Source organism: Saimiri boliviensis, chromosome 8 (genome assembly GCF_048565385.1).
Source record: "Saimiri boliviensis isolate mSaiBol1 chromosome 8, mSaiBol1.pri, whole genome shotgun sequence".
NCBI classification, from domain to species: Eukaryota; Metazoa; Chordata; class Mammalia; order Primates; family Cebidae; genus Saimiri; species Saimiri boliviensis.
The window spans coordinates 37,233,950-37,254,096 of NC_133456.1; the positions used below are offsets into that span (position 1 = coordinate 37,233,950).

The 20,147-nt window shown below is 44.2% G+C and overlaps 2 protein-coding genes across 9 annotated transcripts in view; one reads left to right on the forward strand and one right to left on the reverse strand.

Annotated features, from left to right (window-relative positions):
• Positions 1-3,688, forward strand: part of CCDC191 (coiled-coil domain containing 191) — an 88,016-nt gene extending 84,328 nt beyond the window's left edge. For all 3 annotated transcript variants that reach the window (XM_074404335.1, XM_039477455.2, XM_039477456.2), the window contains one exon: positions 2,485-3,688. In XM_074404335.1, coding sequence (XP_074260436.1) covers positions 2,485-2,683 — 199 coding nt within the window. In that variant the 3' untranslated portion in view covers positions 2,684-3,688. The remainder of the gene's footprint in view (positions 1-2,484) is intronic.
• A 1,264-nt stretch (positions 3,689-4,952) lies between these two features.
• On the reverse strand, positions 4,953-20,001 carry ZDHHC23 (zDHHC palmitoyltransferase 23). Of its 6 annotated transcripts, none has more exons than XM_074404341.1 (6): positions 19,600-20,001; positions 19,020-19,064; positions 18,791-18,939; positions 13,329-14,039; positions 11,556-11,723; positions 5,435-9,729 (listed from the first exon to the last, which is right to left on the reverse strand). In XM_074404341.1, exons 3-6 carry the CDS (start codon positions 18,931-18,933, stop codon positions 9,462-9,464), a joined length of 1,290 nt encoding a protein of 429 aa, XP_074260442.1. In that variant the 5' UTR covers positions 18,934-18,939; positions 19,020-19,064; positions 19,600-20,001; the 3' UTR covers positions 5,435-9,461. The 6 variants fall into 6 exon arrangements, with proteins under 6 accessions (XP_074260437.1, XP_074260438.1, XP_074260439.1 ...); XM_074404340.1 differs by lacking the exon at positions 19,600-20,001 and adding an exon at positions 19,288-19,586; XM_074404336.1 differs by lacking the exon at positions 19,020-19,064 and having other exon boundaries at positions 4,953-9,729; positions 18,791-18,985; positions 19,600-20,000.
• Positions 20,002-20,147: the final 146 nt, after the last annotated feature.

Genomic DNA, 20,147 nt, shown 5'->3' on the forward strand with positions numbered 1-20,147 from the left:
TCATTTGCAACAACATGGATAAACTGAAGGTCACCATGTTAAGTGAAATAAGTACAGAAACACAAATACTACATGTTCTTACGCATGTGGGAGAGCTAAAAACGTGAATCTCATGAACACAGTTAATTGGTCGTTACCACAGGCTGGAAAGGGTAGAGACATTAATAGATACAATATAGTTAGAAGAAATAATATGTAACGTTCAATAGATCAGTAGGGTGACTATAGTTAATAATAATCTATTGTATATTTCAAAACAGCCGGAAGAGAATAACTTGAATGTCTCTTGGACTTCAATGGATAAATTTTATATGTTCAGTGGACTGAATGGATAAAAGCAAGCAATTAAGTAAATCCATTCGTTGGAGCTTTTTTTGTTTTTTGAGACAGAGTCTCACTCTGTTACCCAGACTAGAGTTCTGTGGCTTGATCTCAGCTCACTGCAACTTCCGCCTCCCAGGTTCAAGTGATTCTTGTGCCTCAACCTCCCAAATAGCTGGGATTACAGGCACCCGCCACCATACTGGGCTAATTTTTTATATTTTTAGTAGAGATGGGGTTTCAACATGTTGGCCAGGTTGGTTTTGAACTCCTGACCTCAAATGAACCACCCAACTCTGCCTCCCAAAATGCTGGGATTACAGGTGTGAAACACTGCACCCAGCCATGCCTTTTTTTTTTTTTTTAAAGCAATACCTCCACCAACAAAAATCAACATTATCAAAAATATTAAACAACCAACAGCCATAAAATTAAATGAGGACTTATGTGCATTCTGGGACTTCCTCAGATGGTCAAGAGACCAGAACAAATCCCATCTCTCCTATAGTTGTGAAAATATAAGCTTAACTACTCTACACCTTGTTTCAACACCGTAACTCCACACACACACTATGGCATGCTATTCTCGCTTCTTTGCCTTTACTCAGAATGTGCTCTCCTCTAGGAAAGGCTTTTCTTTGCCTGACAAAAATTCAGTCCAGACATCTTCAAAAACATCTGCTCCTCACCACCAGACTGGGCAGTCCTCTGTGCTGCTCTCCACTGCTGTACCTTCCCACTCTATGGAAACTCTGGCCACCTGTTTCAGCCTCTCCTGAAGCAAACAGTACCTGGCTTACCTTGATGCCCCTAGTGTTCAGCTGTAGTGGACACTAATAAATCCTAAAAGGCCATTGCATGCTTCCCTGTGACAGCAAAGACACTCGTTTAAAGAAGCAATCTTCCATACCATGTTTCCAGAACCTGACGTTAGGATATATTTTCTTATACCATGTTTCCAGAAACTGACGTTAGGGTGTTTTTTTCCTCAACTGATATTCAAGACTTGTTCTTTGTTGCTGCTGCTGTTGGAGGTCAGGTTACCAGCAGGCTTTTAAAACCTGTCTATGCACTGAGTCCTCAATGCCTGTAACTTTGGCACATTCTGCATGCAATTTTCCATTTTTGCCTTGAGGGTTGTGGTTTCTGGATCCCTTGCCAGCATCACTAGTCCTGGCACAATATGTATGCTGTAATCAGACCAACTCAGGAGTGCCTCGTAGCTTGCATTACTGGAGGCCATTGGGTGGTCTGCTCAAATGTCACCTCCTCAGTTTCCTTGACCACTCAATCAAAAATAAAAATAACTGGCCAGGTAGTGGCTCACAACTATAATCCCAGCACTTTGGGAGGCCAAGGCAGGCAGATCACTTGAGACCAGGAGTTCAAGACCAGCCTGGCCAACATGGTGAAACCCTGTCTCCAATAAAAATAAAAAAAATAAAAATAAATTAGCCAGGCATGATGACAGGCACCTGTAATCCCAGCTACTTGCGAGGCTGAGGCACAAGAATTGCTTGAACCCAGGAGGCGGAGGTTGCAGTGAGCCGAGATTGTACCACCGCACTCTAGCCTGGGCGACATGGCAAGACTCTTGCCTCAAAAAATAAATAAATAAAATAAAATACAAATAAAAATAACCGATCAGTCACTCTCACTCCCTTTTGTTGCTTTATTTTCTTCACAGCATTTTACACTGTCATAATCCCGATTGTGATTTCCACACCTTTTATATAGCATTTTATTTTTTATTTTTTATTTTTTTTTTGAGACGGAGTTTCGCTCTTGTTACCCAGGCTGGAGTGCAATGGCGCGATCTCGGCTCACTGCAACCTCCGCCTCCTGGGTTCAGGCAGTTCTCCTGCCTCGGCCTCCTGAGTAGCTAGGATTACAGGCACACACCACCATGCCCAGCTAATTTTTTGTATTTTTAGTAGAGACAGGGTTTCACCATGTTGACCAGGATGGTCTCGATCTCTTGACCTCGTGATCCACCCGCCTCTGCCTCCCAAAGTGCTGGGATTACAGGCGCGAGCCACCGCGCCCGGCCCTATATAGCATTTTATTAACATAAGAATTATTTTTATAAAGTTCTTAATGCACTATAGATGGAAAGTCAACTTTTTCTCAGCATTTCACTTTTCTCCTTTTTTATTTTTAAAGGAGAATCCTCTGGATCACATTTCAGACATGGAAGAAGTTTGTAAAATTTATGGAAGAAGAAAGAGTAAAAGAAGAAAGGCGACAGCAACTTCGTAGGAAGGTAGCTGAAATCCTTCCAGACTTCCAGGCACCTGGACGTGACTTTGAGCTGTACCAGCAATCAGATACTTGGTCCTTGAATAAGACAAGTCTTTGGTGAACCAATGAACCACATTAGTGTAATACTCAGGACAGGAACCTCAACTGGTCTGTAATGTGTGTCTTAATCTCCACCCACCCACCCACATACATACACCTGGTTTATTCTCTGAGCTACCTCTTAGATCAAAGGAATTATTTTGAGAATTTTTATCCCCTTCTTTGACTTTTCCTGGACTGCTAGTCATTCACTATAGCATTTATCACAGTGGGATCATCCAAAGGAACATTCTAGAGGTCCTCTGTTCAAATATATCCTATATATTTTTAGCATAGTAAACTTTAAAAAGGACAAGTGTTTGCCTGCCTGAGTCTGTGAAGACAAATGTGTCCATATAGCTCAAGATGAGCTGCTGATAAATGTGACCTTAATTAAATATGAATAAAAAGTAGTGAATACTTAGAAAAGGAAAGATCAAGGTAGTCAATCTTCTGGTACATTAGCATCAGCTACAGGCACCCTGCCAGACCTTGTCCATTTTAACGACCCCCAATGGCAGATCATGTATCAAGAGGTTATCTACACAGCTGCTGCAGAGGATAGTAGCTTATCCTGACTTCAGAGAAACTGAGGCACCAGAGATACTTCTCTTCAGTGCACCTTGATAAGCATGAAGGAAATTCCAAAAGATAATAAATCTATCATAACAGTCCAGCAATTCATTAAATCATCTGTTCACATTCCCAACTGCAACTGAATAATATACTCAATTTGTCTTCTAGTACTCAGCTCAGTTTGATCTAGATATTGAGATGCCTACCTTGAATTCAAAGAATGTTTTCATCTTTAAGGTGCTTTGAAGACTGATAAAATGCTCTCTTCTATGAATTGTCTTAGAGAATTACCTGCTGGGAAAATAATTTTTCATTTTAAAATACATGTTTAACAAATTCAAGTAGTCCATAAATGCATATGGTAAAATGAGAAGAAGTCCTGAGGTGACTACTGTTAGTGGTGTACTGAAAATCTGAGTCGGCAAAATAAAACTGTGGTTTTTTTAAGTGACTATTGTTTTTGTCTCGTACTTCCTAGAAAGGCTATCTAGCCACACCACCTGCTACGTGACTTAGATCTTCTTATCATAGAGGATGTGTGGCATGACAAAACACCTTGAATTGAACTTCATTTCTTCTATGATATGCCTGTTCCCACACAGCTTTTCCTTAGGATTATACAGTTGTCACACATGCAAAAAAAACAACAACAACAACAACAAACCTGTTTTTCTAGACTAACGGCCACTAAAGAAAATGTAACTAAAAGTAATTCATAACACATAACTTTCCATCAAAATCACTATCAGTAGCTGGGCGCGGTGGCTCAAGCCTGTAATCCCAGCACTTTGGGAGGCCGAGGCGGGTGGATCACGAGGTCAAAAGATCGAGACCATCCTGGTCAACATGGTGAAACCCCGTCTCTACTAAAAATACAAAAAATTAGCTGGGCATGGTGGTGTATGCCTGTAATCCCAGCTACTCAGGAGGCTGAGGCAGGAGAATTGCCTGAACCCAGGAGGCGGAGGTTGCGGTGAGCCGAGATTGCACCATTGCACTCCAGCTTGGGTAACAAGAGCGAAACTCCGTCTCAAAAAAAAAAAAAAAAATCACTATCAGTTTATACTTAAATATGGTACATTTACAAAATATTGGCCGATATTAGCACCTGGAAACAAAATACCAGTTTCATTATTTTTTTGTCTTATATATGTTTTTTGTTTTTGTTTCATTTTGTTTGAGACAGGGTCTCACTCTGTCACTGTACTTCAGTCTGGAAGTACAGTGGCCTGATAATGGCTCACTGAAGCCTGGACCTCCCAGGCTCAGGCAGTCCTCCAACCTCAGCCTCTCAGATGGCAGGGATTACATGCCCAGCTAACTTTTTTGTTTGTTTTGTTTTGTTTTGTTTTGTTTTTTAAGAAATGGAGTTTCACCATGTTACCCAGGCTGGTCTTGAACTCCTGGACTCAAGTGATCCTCCCAGCCTTCCAAAGTGCTGAGATTACAGGCATGAGCCACCCAGCCACCGGTTTTCTTTAAATGCCAAGCCTATACATAAGGAAAGGTGACTTCTTTAAGTAAACATGCCCAGAAGCCTAAATAAATCCCAAAAAGCTTAAGTTTTCTATCTTAGCTTTATTTTATTTTTGCCTCACCTCAAACATCAACTAGAAATTGAGTCTTTAGCAGCCCATATTCCAATCAGACCAGCTAGACTTTCTCCCTAATACAGAGCCTTCTAAAGAGATACAATGGAAATAGTTTTGATGCTGTTTCTTGCTGGACTATCACAAAAGTATGCTTTGAAATGTTACTGCTAACATAATACCCCGACAAGCAATATCCCTGACCTACAAAGCCAGAGAAGTCGCCACCAGGAACATGACAGCTTAGAGCTAGGGACAGACCCATGGGATAGGGACATCGAGGGAGCCAAAGAGGCAGGTATAATGCAGGGTTTTCATAAATCAAAAGACTTCAGCAGATCCTCCAAGAAACACCAGCTATTTTCCTTAAATAAAGCACTTTATTTTCCATTTAAACAACTTGATCACAGGACATTATTTTACATAAATGGCAGTAATTTGTAAAGTTTCCATGTAAAAGGCCTTGTGTCTGAGTCTGAGGTGATAAGAGGATATGAATACAAGTATAAAAACAGTGCAAAATGTTCAGCCCACAGCCTCTGGAGTTGGCTTCAGAAATCCCCCTTAATGTTGCTAGGCCAGTTATATTAAATATTAAATGTAACATTAGGTAAACATTCCTGGGTTTCCTTTTAGTCTAACATCCAACCCAGATACGCAATAAAATGAAAAGCTAAAAATCTCTAACAATTCAGACCATTAGGATCACGAGTTGGGCTTGCAGGCTCTAGAATGTGGCATCTTGTCAGTGGCTCCATCTGACGAAAAACAGAATTTTAGTTGCATCAATAACTAGAATAGACTAGCTCTGCTTTTAAAGCATAAATTCTCGAAGTGAAAGGTGCCATCAGGAAGGCTAGGGCACTAATAAGTCACAAGCCCAACCCAGACATCACCACGGCCTCTAAGACATTTGTCTCCACTAACCATTCAGCCTGCTGCTGATCCTACAGTGAAACACTTAGTGCCAGCTGAAGTGGATGCTTGTCTATCAGCAACATAATGAAGTTTAGCTGATTGTGCAAGAAATGTGTATTAGTCACAGCAAACATCCCCAGGAACGTACTGAATTGTACAAAGCAGTGAGTTTAGCATGGCTTTCCTGCCTCCCTGCATCACCTTTGCAGTGTTTCATACAAAAGGGCGCGTATCTCAAGCTGTTGCTGAGAAAACCAGATTCCAAACAGATGCCTCAGGAAAAGTCTCTTACTATCCATTCCTTGCTTGAGAAAACTCTACTTTTCAAAATGCAAGGTACCAGAATATGGCTAAAATGAAGTTAGGTCATATAAACTTACGTAGGTTAAAAAGACCCTTATACCTCACGAAACTTTTAATTTTTAAACATCCTGGCTAAAACTGTGCTTCTAGATGTTACATTTTTGCTTATATTAGTTGAGCTTTATAATAAAAAGCTAATGTCCTACTCAAAGGAAATACATGTCTGTTAAGCAGATGATCAGTAGTATGCAGAACCTTACTGGCACTGTGTTTTCTGGCAGTGGAAGATTCTAGTATAGAAAATTTTCTCTTGCTAAAAATATTAGAAGTACCAAGGACTATTGCATAAGAGAAAGTTTGTAGCAATTTTTCTGCTAGGCAGATGGTACACCTGGAGACAATTACTTCATTCACCAAGGAAAACACTACTTAGATAGCAAAGATTTACAATATCCTAAACACAAACACATATTTGGCTGAGGTGAAATAAGCCGCACGTTGTCCCAAAAACACACTTAAGGTTTTTTACTTTAGCAGCATCAGAGTAACCTACCAAAGAGGCATTGTTAATGGTCAGTTCATTGCAGGAAAGCTCAGCTAGAACCATAAAAGTACTCTGTGGGTATAAGAAACATTTTAAATATTGAATGATTTTCCTCTTTCATGCAATCCTGATCCTCTTTCTCCCTTGAATCTTTCAAATGGGTCTATTCTTCTCCCCTCGGGAACAGTCCACAGTGGTGTGATAATCATCGAAGTGGCCAGATTGTAGTAGGTAATTTATTAAACTCCACATCCAGTATGTTCATTAACAGAGACAGGACGTGAGATGAGAGAAGAGGACCTGCTTGTTCGAAATCATGTTCGAGGGGCTTGCTCCTCTGCCCAAGAGACTGCTGATTTATAGGTTCACAAGGCAGTCCTCCACTGCCACCACCACCACCAAATGTTTCCCTGGAACTGATTCGTTCACAGAGGCCTTGTCCTTTCAAAGATTCCACAACAAACTCATCTGGCCTCTGCAGAGAACCAAGGACTCTAATGAAACCCCTCAAATAGTTCCAGATATAAAAGGCTCCAAAGTCCTACACACCAAGGATGCCACAGAGCCTACAGAACGCTGCTCATGGATTAGCCCCTTGTTTGCTGCTCCTTTTGGTACAGACACCTGAGAAATCTTTTCCCACACAAAACCACTGATCTTTTGACAGGTTTAAGCATTCTGTAAACTGCCCATCATGGATTCTCAAGGAACTTACAAGTATCTTCATGCCAATAAACCTGAATAATATACAGAGAGTCCCTCCTATCCATGGAGGGAAGCTGAGTTGCCTCATCCAAGTAACCCTATTAGAGGTAAGTTGTTTAAAAAATGGTAATCATTCCTAATTCTCCCAGATGACTTTGGTTTCTTCATACTACTCATCTTCATCACATCACATTTAGGTTGTGAAAAATTTGGCAAGAAGCTAAAATTACTGACTATACTAATGTTTCTATGAATTTGTATTACCAATGGCTAGATAATTAGAGTTGGCTCTACAGCTGACATTCAAAAGCACAACTACCAATTTCTTTCCACATATGCTATCCTTGACATTAGCACTCTCTCTCTTATCTAAAACCTGTACAGGAAGAAATTTGTTATATCAAATCCAACTTTAATTGTAAGTGAATACTCAGCTCTGGGCCAGGGAGAAGGCATCACTGTGCAAACCACAGAGTCTGCTAACATCCCCAGGCACAGAGCCTATCATTCATTAAACAAACTATCTCTGGGGAAAATGACGACGGCCTGAATAAAAATATGGTGACCGTCTTAAGGACAGCTCCGATTAATGGCAACAGTAGGGATGGTGCTAGCTGCAGAGGGTGGAATTGCAGGAAGTAGCAATATTTCCTCTCAACAAATATAAATCTCTTGCTTAAAGCAGCATGCACAGAATGACTGAAAACGCTGGCAATATTTTCCCTATATTAAGCTATAAGCCAAGGCAAATTTAAGGAGTCATGAATTATCTTTGGAATTGCGAAAACAGTTCATGTACAAAACCAACATTTCAAAAGGGTATTTTCCTCATCTGAAATTCCCTCGTCTTAATTCTATAGCAGAACAACCCATTGTACGTAAATATTTAATCTTTTATACATTTTCAGTTTTAAGATATGATTAAAGAAACAACTTGTTATTGTGGGAAGAGCCAGGGAAGAACAGTAATCCATTAACAGTGGAAACCATATATACCCTGTTTCTTCTCTCCTAGTGAGATACTGTTATTTAGGTAGGGGTAATTGAGAATTAATGTGCAAGTTAAGTGGGAAGATGTCACTCAACTCCTCAAAGTTCATACCAGAATAATATGAATGCCAGAAGGCTGATTTTCACAATTTAATGCTGTAACTGACAGCATTTGAAATACACGAAGAAAATAATCGAGCCCTTGATGTTACTCAGCCTTCCTACCAGAAAAGAGAGTAAAGCATCCCCACAGGAGTGTCTGTTCTCCTCTTCCAGTCACAGTCACAAGTGTGCTAGCACCTTACCCGGTGAAACACAGAAAGAGGAAAAACACATGAATGCCTACTGGAGTTATTTATAAGAAACCCAAGCAGAATATATAAAAAATAAATAGAACAACTCATCACCTAAACTCATGGCCACTGTACATTACACTAGCAATAATCATAACTGTTGTCAACTGTCCTCTCAAGATCAGACAACCAAGCATCAATCCATCTGGTCATCTTCTACTCTGAGCAGTTCATTTCTAATACTTCAGGAGAAATTCCTACAACTGTACACAACATGGTATAGAAACCCCAATAACACTGGCTTCAAGATTCTAACCGACATTTTTCTTCAGTTATAATGTTTTCCTAATAATTCATTATTTCCATGGTGCTTCAGTTGTTTTTCATTGCTTTCCACATCCATCATCCCTCACATGACCCTCATGACGGCTCTGTGAGGTAGCCACAGCAGGCATCGGTACCCCACTTTACGGATGACCCTGAGACTTGGAAAAGTGACTCAACTAGGGGTCACATGGCTATTAAGAATCGAAAGAGGGACTAGAAACTAGCCTAATCCAAAACTCTTTCCGCCATACTAATCATGGGAATTGCTTCTACCAATTTGTGCATTAGCAATCCACATCCTTCTCAAGTTCAGGCAATTGAGTCAATTAATAAGGTGACTGGAAAGGAATGGCTCTACTTTTACTGCTTGAGTATAAAAGTCTCTTAAGTTGTGGCGTCAGAAAAATTAACTTCTTCCCACTCCAGTCTCTAAACCTGAGCATGGCCCTATAATGCCTTTAAGAAACCAGGGATAAAAATGGACACTGAAGTGTAAAATGGAGGGGAGATGGAGGGAGGAGCCATCATCCCTCAGAGAGCCACTCAAAAGGCACTTCAGACAATGTCCTCGGCAGGGTGGTGGAATGCACGTGTGCCCAGCGTGGAGAACTGGTGCCAGTTCCGCAGGAAGCCCCTGTTGTACTGGCCTGTGTCCACGATGAGCCCGCACAGGAGCCGGCGCCCAGTCTTCTGTCGGAGGGCCTGCTGGACTTCCCGCTCAGTCACGTTGTAGCTGATGTTAATCAGCTGGATCAGGAAGATGTAGGCCATGCCTGCTGTGACGATCACAGAGTACCACACACAGGTGAAGGACAGAGCCGAGCTGGGAGAGGGGAAAAGGCCGTCAGGGCTGCCGCTTTTGTCACGTTCAGAAAGCTGTCATCATTCTCACATTTTACATTTTTTTTTATTTTTTACTAAAGACTCTGGCATCTTCCCCAATCCTCGGAACTGAAAGATACTCAGAATGCCAGCACCTGCTTAGATAGGAGAATGTGCATGTTCTATTTTATTCTATAACTACTGGTGCCTGTTTTCTAGTCTATTACACTAGAATAGCAGGGACTGTTTTTTGCATTTTGTATCCGCCACACAACCAGCACAGTGCCTGACATAATAGTCTTCAATGCCTGTTTGTTAAATGAAAAAATAATCTGTAAATTATATTTAACTCATCAGAAAACAAAGGCAGCCAGGGATTACTATAAATGTCCTCTAGGAAGATACAGGTGGATGCCTAGGAACGGTGCTGAAGTTACTCACCTCCATTCTTTCCAGGCCAGTGCTGAGGAATGCAAAGACAATAATGACTCCCAGCACCAGCAGCCCTGTGCTTACTTGGACGTAGGAATACTGTAACATTCCAAATTCACCCTCCTAAAGCCCAACGCAATCACACACAATGCAAAGGGCAGGGAAGCTCCTCTCAGGCTCACTAATGAGACAGGCTGCCGGTCAGCCCCTGCCATCTGATGATTTTCAAACATTCACGAATGAAGAGTTAGTCAGAAATAAGTTCATTTGGAATCTTTCTTCGTAAAGCTGAAGGGACCCCAGAGATTATTAAATCCAAGGACCTCGCCAACAAGATAAGGTGTTGTGAATCGCCTGCACAGAGTAGGGTGAGAAGCAATGACAGGGCTGCATTCCTCAGTTCACTCGCGTCCCCACCAAGTGCAAACACACATTCCTTCAGGACAGGCCTCACCTGCAGCGTTAGCGGAGAATTTCACACACTGAAGATACTCTCCACACAGTGACAAAGGAAACTTACTCAGAGGAGGACCAATCTATTCTAATCATGCCCACAGGTGTCTGGTTCTAGGATGACAATGGGGAGATGTGTCCACAGACTAATAAAAACAAATGCCAGACAGGGATACTTTGTAGAGAAAGCAAGGACTGCTCTGAAAATGAAGAGTGAGAAGAAAGAAAAGGACTCAACCATAGACACCACAGAGCACATGTGTCAGAGACAATGATGAAGGGAAGCGAATACAGAGCACGGGCAGAAGGAGGCCCTGGCATTCAGGGGAGGGCGGGGTGCTGAGGCTGAAGCTGAAGAATCCCAGCTTTTGCCATGGCCTGGAAATCTTCACAATCTATAAACAGGCCTAAGGAAATTCTGACCTACATATCACAGTAATCATGAGTGGTGATGAAAAACCGAAAGAAAGTAGAACAGGAAAAACCAAGAGAGGTTAGAAAGAAAGGTGATAGAGATGCTAGCACATCTCAAAAGGGTCGGGAGCAAAAAATTAAGACTGGGCTAAAAAGCATCAGAAAGCGGCGGTAAAGTGAGAAAGTTCCTAATCATTATGACAAAATAGGCACATATGTGCCCTGGGGCAGCTAGTTTTGGTTTTAGTTTCATCGTCGCTACTTTGAACCGATGAGTGGTCATTAGACCCTGGACACCCCTGAGTAGGCCTGGGTCCTGTTTGTAGAGCACTAGTTCTTCACTTTTTAAAGGTCAACAATCCTTTTAACAGCACCCTAGAAAAACACACATCACCAATGCACACTTTTGTTGGCAATTTCAAGGATACCCAGCATTCCCACAGCCTAGCCTATGAGATAGGATACCCAGCATTCCCTGTCAATGGCAACATGCAGGGGGACATTTATACTGTGGTATCCATGGCTCACCTGTAGTTTGCATAAACTCCAGGACAATAGAAGAGAGCTGTGAAGACACTTCTATCTCTACAAATGGTGTCCAAGGTCAGTGTGATCCCATACACCGAGGTGAGCAAGAAGATCAAAAGGGCAAGTATAAATGCTTGATGATTTGATTCTCCAACGCAGCTATTTATCCTCAAAACAGCATGGAGAAATAAAAAAGCAAACACATTTTTAAGAGTTTTCTAGATAACTTACATAATAAACAAGAAAGCTTTTAAAATACAGCAAGCGTAAATTCCAGGTATTAAGAAGTTCTCTTATTTTTCCATTTTAGGGAATCAGAACCACGCATACCGAGGGACTATCTTATATTCTCTGCTCTTTGCAAAGTGGAATCACAGTGTCGGATTCAGGACAAGACTAAGTAAAAAGCAGAACCTGGCTGACAAATCTTCCTAAATACCAATAAATAAGGTCCATAACCTAAGATTGTCCTTACCATGCTAAGGAAGGGAGAGAAATAGAATTATGAAAATTTAAAAATGCTAAATTGGAAGTATTACAAATTATGGGAAAATAATGTTAAATATAGGAAGAGTAACATAAACATCCAAAGAGATAAGAAACATAGAGGGGGGAAAAACAACTTGATAACATGCAGGCTCCTCAGCAGGTAAAAATAGTTCTGTGTCATGACCATTTGTAGGCCACGATGTACGGGGAGTCCCTTCTAGCTCCTGCACACCAGGATGCTCCGGTGGGCACAGATCTGCTGTTAGGTGAGCCCTCTGCAAGCCAGCATTTGTAAATGGGCCAACACACATATACATACATATACATACACATACACACACACATACATACACACACAAGAAAATAAGTCAGGAAGACACAGAAGTAGAATATCTAAAAATGAAAACATCTGTTTACTTCTAAAGACAAGGACCCAGGAAAGAGCTGTCCCTGCACTTGAGGCCCACTCCAATGCCTCTGACCCTCTCCTGCATGCCCTTCTGAGGAGGAGGTACGCTACAGGACCAGAATCCTAGACACGAAAAGCATAATTCATTGAGCATGACTGCCTGAAGAGCAATAAACCTGCAAACATGTTACTTACAGTATTCATACCTGAATTCACTGTAGTCCCTTTAGTTTAGATGTATTTAATGAAGTTGCAACAGTATCTTTAAACACTGCACTTCATATTTTATGGGGCCTTACGTACCTTCATTTGTTACTGGCCAACTGGGAGGTACAAAAGCCCATTTCTCCGCAAGTAACCAATAACGGAGTTTTTCTGGTAGGGCCTCGATTCAATGATGTGAAGTGGAAATAATCGGTAGCATCAAAAACGGTTAAGTATGCATGGCAAGGGGACAAAAGTCACCTAAATTGGGGGTACACTTTCTTGAGCTTTCTGTTCAGAAACAAATAGCACAGGGAAATATGCTTATAATGCTTCTGATCCATTTTTTTTTAAGAAAAAAATCATTCAACTGTAGCTATTTCTCTACTAGAAAGGAAAAAAATAAATGAGGAGCTGTGCAAAAGAAAGTTGAAAAAAAAAAAAACCCAAGTTTTCTGTTATTCTCTTTCAGGAAATGACTGTAGGAACTAAATTTGTGAAACTCGAAAACCTGATGACTAAGTGGGAACATCACAACAGCCCACAAATATCTACAAGGTGTAAAGCTGGGAAGGAAAGAAATTTTGGGATCGCACAAGGGAAGATCAAATGTAACTAGAGAGTTTTACATGAATTTACACTTTCCAAGCCTCCAAATGTTTCCAACATACCAGACACAATGATGATCCATTCTCCTCACACAGATGCCACATATCCGGCAGTGCCACGCCCGGGCTGGTCGCACCAGCTGGCACTTAGCACACCAGTCCTCCTTCACTTTGGTGGGGCTTCCAGCCGGCAGCCTGGAAGAGCCCTTGGGGTCATCCTTCACTGTGCGATTGTTGAGACTGCCTGATGTGTCTGCCCCAGGGAACCCTTTGGTCTTCTCCTGCCCTTTTCTGTTCAGGCACTCCAGCTGGCTGCTGTTTAGAGATCTGTCACTGCTTGCTGGAATGCTGAGGTAGCCTGGATTCTTCTTGGCTCTGTGCAAGGCTAAGAGTATCAGAAATAACCCGCAGGTAAGAACAGCCAGCTGAACGGGCCCCACACGCCCTTTGGGGACCACTTCCTGCAGGAACACATAATACATGTAGCCCAGGGAGAACAGTCCAAGGCTCAGGAAAAACAGGGTCTGTTCTTTCCTTCTGTGAGTGAGGTAGTAGTACCACAGTGCCAGCACAGGAAGGGAGGTCAAAACCACCACCCCCAGGAGGAAATGCCAGGAAGCCACGTGCAGGAAGACAGGCAGCAGGACGAGCGGAGGGATGATGCTGATGTTCACTTTTTTGGCTCCCCTAAGCCAAGGAATTCGGAGGCGATCAGAAATTGTATCCATGATTCTTTCGCAAGTCTCTGGCTGTAAAGATTTACATGTAATCCATCTATTCAGAAAAAGCACAAAGAGGAGGGACTTTATGTGGGTTTGCTGAATTAAAAGCTACAAAACGCTGAACACCAAACAGCAGGATAAACGATACAAGCGACCAAAGACCAAGCATTTACCTCCTTACTACTCAACTGAGCTTTTCAGATTCACGTTTTTTAAAATAGGAACAAGATGTTTAAAAACTTAACGGTCAAGATTATTTCTCCCCTAAACAAATACACAGGTATAGGCACATAATGGAAGTAATGTTTACATAGTATGACCTACCTGTACAGTCACGAGAATCTCAACAAAAATCACAATCTAGTTGTGAGGACAACATGGGCATTCAACAACTATAGGTAAGTGACAAAACAGCAATAATCAATGAACTCTTGTGATCAAACATTATAAGCAGTGTTCAGAGAGTCAATACTTCTGGGTGGAGTCATCAGAGGGGTCTTTGTGGAAAAGGTGGGATCTGTGCTCAGCCTTGATGTCCAGCTAGCATTTGTATGAATGGAGAGAGAGGCAGGAAGGCCTTCCAGTGGAAAGAAATGTGTGCAGCACACACCTGGCATGAGCCCAGGGAGCAGACCAGTCCAGCAAGGACAGGGCTACAGAGAGAAGAATGGAGATCAAACTAGTGTGAGTCAAATGACTGAACTTGGCGAAGAGAATGACATTTGTTGACTGTTTTGCACACTTAGGCTATGCTATGTTTTATATGTTTATAGAGAACATGCATATGCTGAAACTTAATCCCCAATGCAAGAGTATTAAGAGACGGGTCTTTAGGAGGGTATTAAGTCAGGAGAGCAGAGCCCACATGAATGAAATTAATGCCTCTAAAAAAGAGACCTGCACTGTGGGAGGCCAAGGCGGGCAGATCACGAGGTCAGGAGTTGGAGACCAGCCTGGCCAATATGGTGAAACCCCATCTCTATTAAAAATACAAAAATTAGCCAAGCGTGGTGGCGTGCGCCTTTAGTCCCAGCCACTCGGGAGGCTGAGGCAGAAGAACTGCTTGAATCCAGGAGGCAGAGGTTGCAGTGAGCCGAGATTGCACCACTGCACTCCAGCCTGGGAGACACAGCAAGACTCCATCTGGAAAAACAAAAGAGACCCAAGGGAGCCTGTTTGTCCCTTCTACCATGTGAGGACGCAGCAAGAAGGTGCCAACTATGAAGCTGAGTGTCAGATCTCACCAGACACTGAATCTGCTGCTGCCTTGATCTTGAACTTCACAGTCTCCAGAACTGTGAGCAATAAATATTTACTGTTTACAAATGACCCAGCCTAAGTTATTTTTGTTATAGCAGCCTCAACAGACTAGAACAGAAATTAGTACTGAGAAGTGGGATGTTGCCACAACAGACATCTAAAAATGTGGACAAAGCTGTGGAACTGGGTAATAGGTAGAGGTTTGAAGAGTGTGGAAGCACATGCTGGGAAAAAAACCTATACTGTATGAACATACTATCAAGGGTGATTCTGGCGAGGGCTCAGAAAAGGAGAACTGCAGAGAAAGCCTCAATCTTAGAGCTTCCGTAAGAGATAATGAACAGAAGGCTGGCAGAAATATGGACAGTAAAAGCCATTTTCACAAGATCTCAGATGGAAGTGACAAACATGTTACTGGAAACCAGAAGAAAGGTGATCCCTGCCACTTACAAAGAGGCAAAGAACTCAGTGGAATTGTGTTTGTGTCCTACTGTTTTGTAGAAAGTAGAACCCAAGAGCGATAAAACTGAATATGTGGCAGCAGAAATCGCTAAGCAAAGCGTTCAGGGTCCTGTGTGGCTTCTCGTAAATGCTTATGGTAAAAGGCAAGAAGAGAGAAATAATTTAAAGACAAAATTCACAATCAAAACAGAAGTAAAACAAAGATTTGGAAAATTCTCAGCCTGTCTATACTGTAACACACAAGAAAGCATGTTTCGGAGAGAACAGCAAGGATGTGGATGAGATCAGTAGGGATTAGCCCCATGCCAGTCAAAAAGACAATGGAAAAAGGAGCCTGAAAACATTCGGAGATCCTTGGGGCTGCTGTTCCCATCTCAATTCTGAAGCACCAGGGTTTTGAGGGCAAACAATTTCATAGGCGGGCCCAGGGCACCCATGGGGCCTCAGGACGTGCTGCTGAGTGCCATCTGAAGTCTCTGCTCCCTACACTCTGGTGCATGCTGTACGGCAGCTCCAGGTGTGGCTCCACTGGGTGTAGGTATGCCATCAGCCATAGAGGCCACCCCTTTGAAGGGCACAGGTGGTAAACCTTGGTGGCATTCACAGGGTGCCAATGCTGCAGCTATCCAGAGTGCAGGAGCTGTAGAAGCCTGCCTGCCTCCACCTAGGTTTCAAAGGATGCCCTGCAGAGCCTCTGAGCCAAGGCAGAGTGCTGCCCCAGGGGTGGGGCCACCACAGAGAGCCCCCACTAGGGCACTGCCCAGTGGAGCTGTGAGTGTGGTGGGGCCACTAGAGAGAGAGACCGCTGAGGCAATGCCTGCTTGGAGCTGTGGGGACAGGGTCACCCCACAAAAGCCCAAACTGGTAGAACCACTAGCATACAACTCCAGCCTGGGACAGCTGTAGGTACCTGACTGACTCCAACCCATGAGACCTGCAGTGTGGGCTACTTCCAACAAAGCTGTGGTGGCAGGGATACCCAGGGCCTTGAGGGCCCAACCTCCAACCCAGTGTGTCCAGAAGGCAGGACATCAAGTCCAAGATTATTCTCAAGCCTTATTAAGGCTTAAAACTGTTTGCCCCACTGCGTTAGGGCTGGTCACTAACACTCTTTTCTTCCTTACTGCTGCACTGTTGCTCCCTTTTGGAATGGGAACGTCTATTCTATGCACGTCCCACCATTGCATTGTGGAAGCACCTAACTTGTTTGATTTCACAGGCTCACCATTGGAGGAGAACTTGTCTCGGGCTGAATTGCATCTTGAATCTCATCCATATTTGATTTGGATGACAATAATCAGACCAGACTCTGGACTCTGACTACTGAATTGACACTGGGATGGGCTAAAACTTCTGGGGCTATTGGGATGAAATGAATGCATTTTGCATGTGAGAAGGACATAAACTTTAGGGAGCCAGGAAGTATTTGTGTCCCTCCAAAATTCATATGTTGAAACTTCATTCCCAATGCAATAGTATTCAGAGGGGAGACCTTAAGGAGCTGGTTAGGTCGTGAAGGCACAGCCCTCATGAATGGGACTAGTGCCCTTATAAAAGTGCCCTATGAGCTTATTCACCCCTTCTGCCATGTCAGGACACACCAAGAAGGTGTCATCTATGAGGAAAAGGGCCCTCACCAGACACTGAATCTGCCAGTTCCTTGATCTTGGATTTTTGAGCCTCTAGAACTGTGAGCAACAGATGTATATTGTTTATAAATTACCCAGTCTAAGGTACTTTATTGTAGCAGCCTGAAAAAATTAAGACAGACTAGTAAGAAAAGGTAGAGTTTAAGGAAAGGTAACTTTGATTTTATATAATATTTAAAGGTAAGACTAGAACTTGGAGGTGAGTGGGAGATACCCATTCTGATCTAGCTGGGAATCACACAGAGCCGCAGGGACAATGGAAACACAGAGGAGAGGGGTATAGAGAGAACAGAGGAGACACCTCAGGGAACAGCACAGGTCTCAAGGGCTGAAAGGGAGGAAGAGTCAGCAAGGTTAATGGAAGAGCTGTGGTCTTGAGTGATGGTGGTTATGGAAACAGCATCATTTCTCCATTCATTAGTGCAGAGTGCTCTATTTTCTCAGTATAGATTTTAGACTAAATCTAAAGAACCTATATTCAAAGACATTTGTTAAAAAAAAAAAAGACTATACAGTAGACACTGTCAAGTAAGAATTACAAAGGAATTACTGGGTTTTTAGGAGTCAAGGCTGGTATTAGACTGCAGACTCCAGGGAATGCTTTTCATGGCTATATGAACATACCAAGCTCTAAGTCAACAAACTGCCAGTTGCAATGACTTTTTTAACCAGAATTATTAACGTGAAAAGCAAGTTTCCAACATCCCTATTCTTCCCACACTTTGTCTTCCATGTGACAATAATTTGTAAACATAAAATCATTCAGAAAATGGATATAAATTAGGTTATTCACTGTCCAGCACAAGATTTTTTCAGTGAGGTTAAAAATTATCTTTTGGGGTAGCAATTTCCATCACTTGGAAAATAAAAGCCAAATACAGTATGGTCAATCAAGACAGTGTTACCGGTCACACAGAAAACTCTGAATCCAGGGGAGGCACATGCCTTCTGACTGGCGTTCCTCCTCAGAACCAAGGGCAAGACCAGTACTAACAGCAGGAAAATGATCTTTCAACCCACAAGGCCCTCTGTGGGCCAGTCCCAAGGAGTCAGTCTCTAAATGCTGAGACCTCTGAGAAGGTGGGAACTTTTTGGAACTAAAGCGTTCATTTTAAATTTACAGATTCTGCTGGCTTGCATTTTATTTTATATTAACTTGCCTACTATCCCTTTAAACTGCCTGTTCTCTCCCTCATTTCTCTTTAAACGAAAAATAATATTCTATAAAACAGAGCAGACAGACAGCTGTGCACTACTGCGTAATCCATCTTTATAAAATCCTCACACTTGACATAGAAGCCAACTCTCATTTTAGATGCTTGGAAATAGAATCAAGAGCAAATTCTAGCATTCTGGGTGGCTAGGCTGAAAGTACACATGGCAGTTGTCAGAAGGGCGACGGGGCCAGCATCAAGAAATGCTCTGTTCTTACCGATCACACCCTTCGTCCAGATCTTGACAATCACACAAACAAGCAGCCACGTGGTTCTTTTCCCCATTCCGGTCTATGTATTCGCAGCAGCACAGGGGCTCCAATTCAGGTTCTTCGGTTTTCTTTTTCTTCACAGGCTTCATACTGCCCTTGTGTGTCATGATTTGCACCTGTCACCATGGGGCGTAAGAAGCCCTCAGAAGGTAAAGGGGGAAAGAAAACAACTTACATCTTGTAAACAGGTCCACGCCTCTCTCCGCTTAACCTCCAACGCCTGAGCAATCAAAAATGAGAAGAAAGAGGGGGAGGGAGTCCCGTTTTCATCAGGCTTTTGTGGCTCCGCTTGGCCACACAGGGGGCTCCAGGGTTCTTGGAGCTCCGAGCTGCCTTCGCCACCCCTTCCCAGCCAGGGCAGGCGCCGTCTGGGCACCAGCCGTTCCTATGGCGACAGCCGACCACGCGTCCGGGACAGCCGGGGCGCGGGCGGTTGCGCTCACCTGCGGGTGCAGACTGGTAGGGCCGAGCGGTCTCCGCTCCAAGCCCGGGCGCTGGTGGAAACTCAGCCTCGGGGATGCAAAGAGAAGCGAAGCATATGCCCGCTGGCACCGGCGGACGCACTCGGCAGCTGGGGCTGGCGACCCGGCTCCGGGAACGCCACCGGGCTCCTGGGCAAAGCTCAGAGGTCGCCGTCCAGCCCCTCTGGTCCTGCCCAGTGCGGGGTGCGCCTCTCCCGCCCCCGCCAATCCGGAGGACACGGGCGGGCCTCGCGCGCCACCCCGCCGGGAGAATGACCTTGGAAGGGAAGTTACCTGCCCTCTGGCCGGAGGTGCAACTGCAACCAAAGAGGCGGAGGGGAGATGGGTCGGCTTCTCCGGAGACACGGACGCGTCTCCCAATCTCGGGTACGCGGAGCCCCGGGCGTGACGGCAGTAGTCTCGGGGACCCGGGCTCCGCTCGGCCGCGCCCTCACTAAAGCCGCCCACCTGTGACCACAGTCCGCCGCGGCCCTGGCTGCGCGCCCGCCTCCCCGCGCCGTCCCAGCCGCCCCTCCGCCCCTCCGCCCGCCGGCTCCGTGCCGCCAAGTCCGCGCGCGCTTCCGGGTGCCCCGCCCCCGGCGCCGGGGTTCCCCGCCTGCCCGCACGTGCGCCGCCCGCCCCTCCACGGAGCCCGTGGGCGAGGCTCCTCCTCCTGGCCCGCGGTCCTGGCGCCGAGAAGGGGAGAATCGGCTCCCGCGAGCGCGTCCTGGAGGCAGGAGCAGGAGGCGGGTCCCGCACCTCCGGCCAGCCCCGCCTCGCCCCGCCCCAGAGGCGGCCGCCCGGCCCCGCCGGTGCCTGCGGGCGGCGAGTCGTTGGAGACC

What these genes read in the sequence shown, in the direction of transcription:
- ZDHHC23 (XM_074404336.1), bottom strand. Translation starts at nt 18,951, where the DNA reads ATGACACACAAGGGCAGTATGAAGCCTGTGAAGAAAAAGAAAACCGAA. An exon ending in CTGGACGAAGGGTGTGATCG is followed by an intron (nt 14,040 to 18,790) that starts GTAAGAACAGAG and finishes TTTTCTGAATAG; the next exon opens with ATGGATTACATGTAAATCTT. An exon ending in ATGGATCATCATTGTGTCTG is followed by an intron (nt 11,724 to 13,328) that starts GTATGTTGGAAA and finishes TGCTGTTTTGAG; the next exon opens with GATAAATAGCTGCGTTGGAG.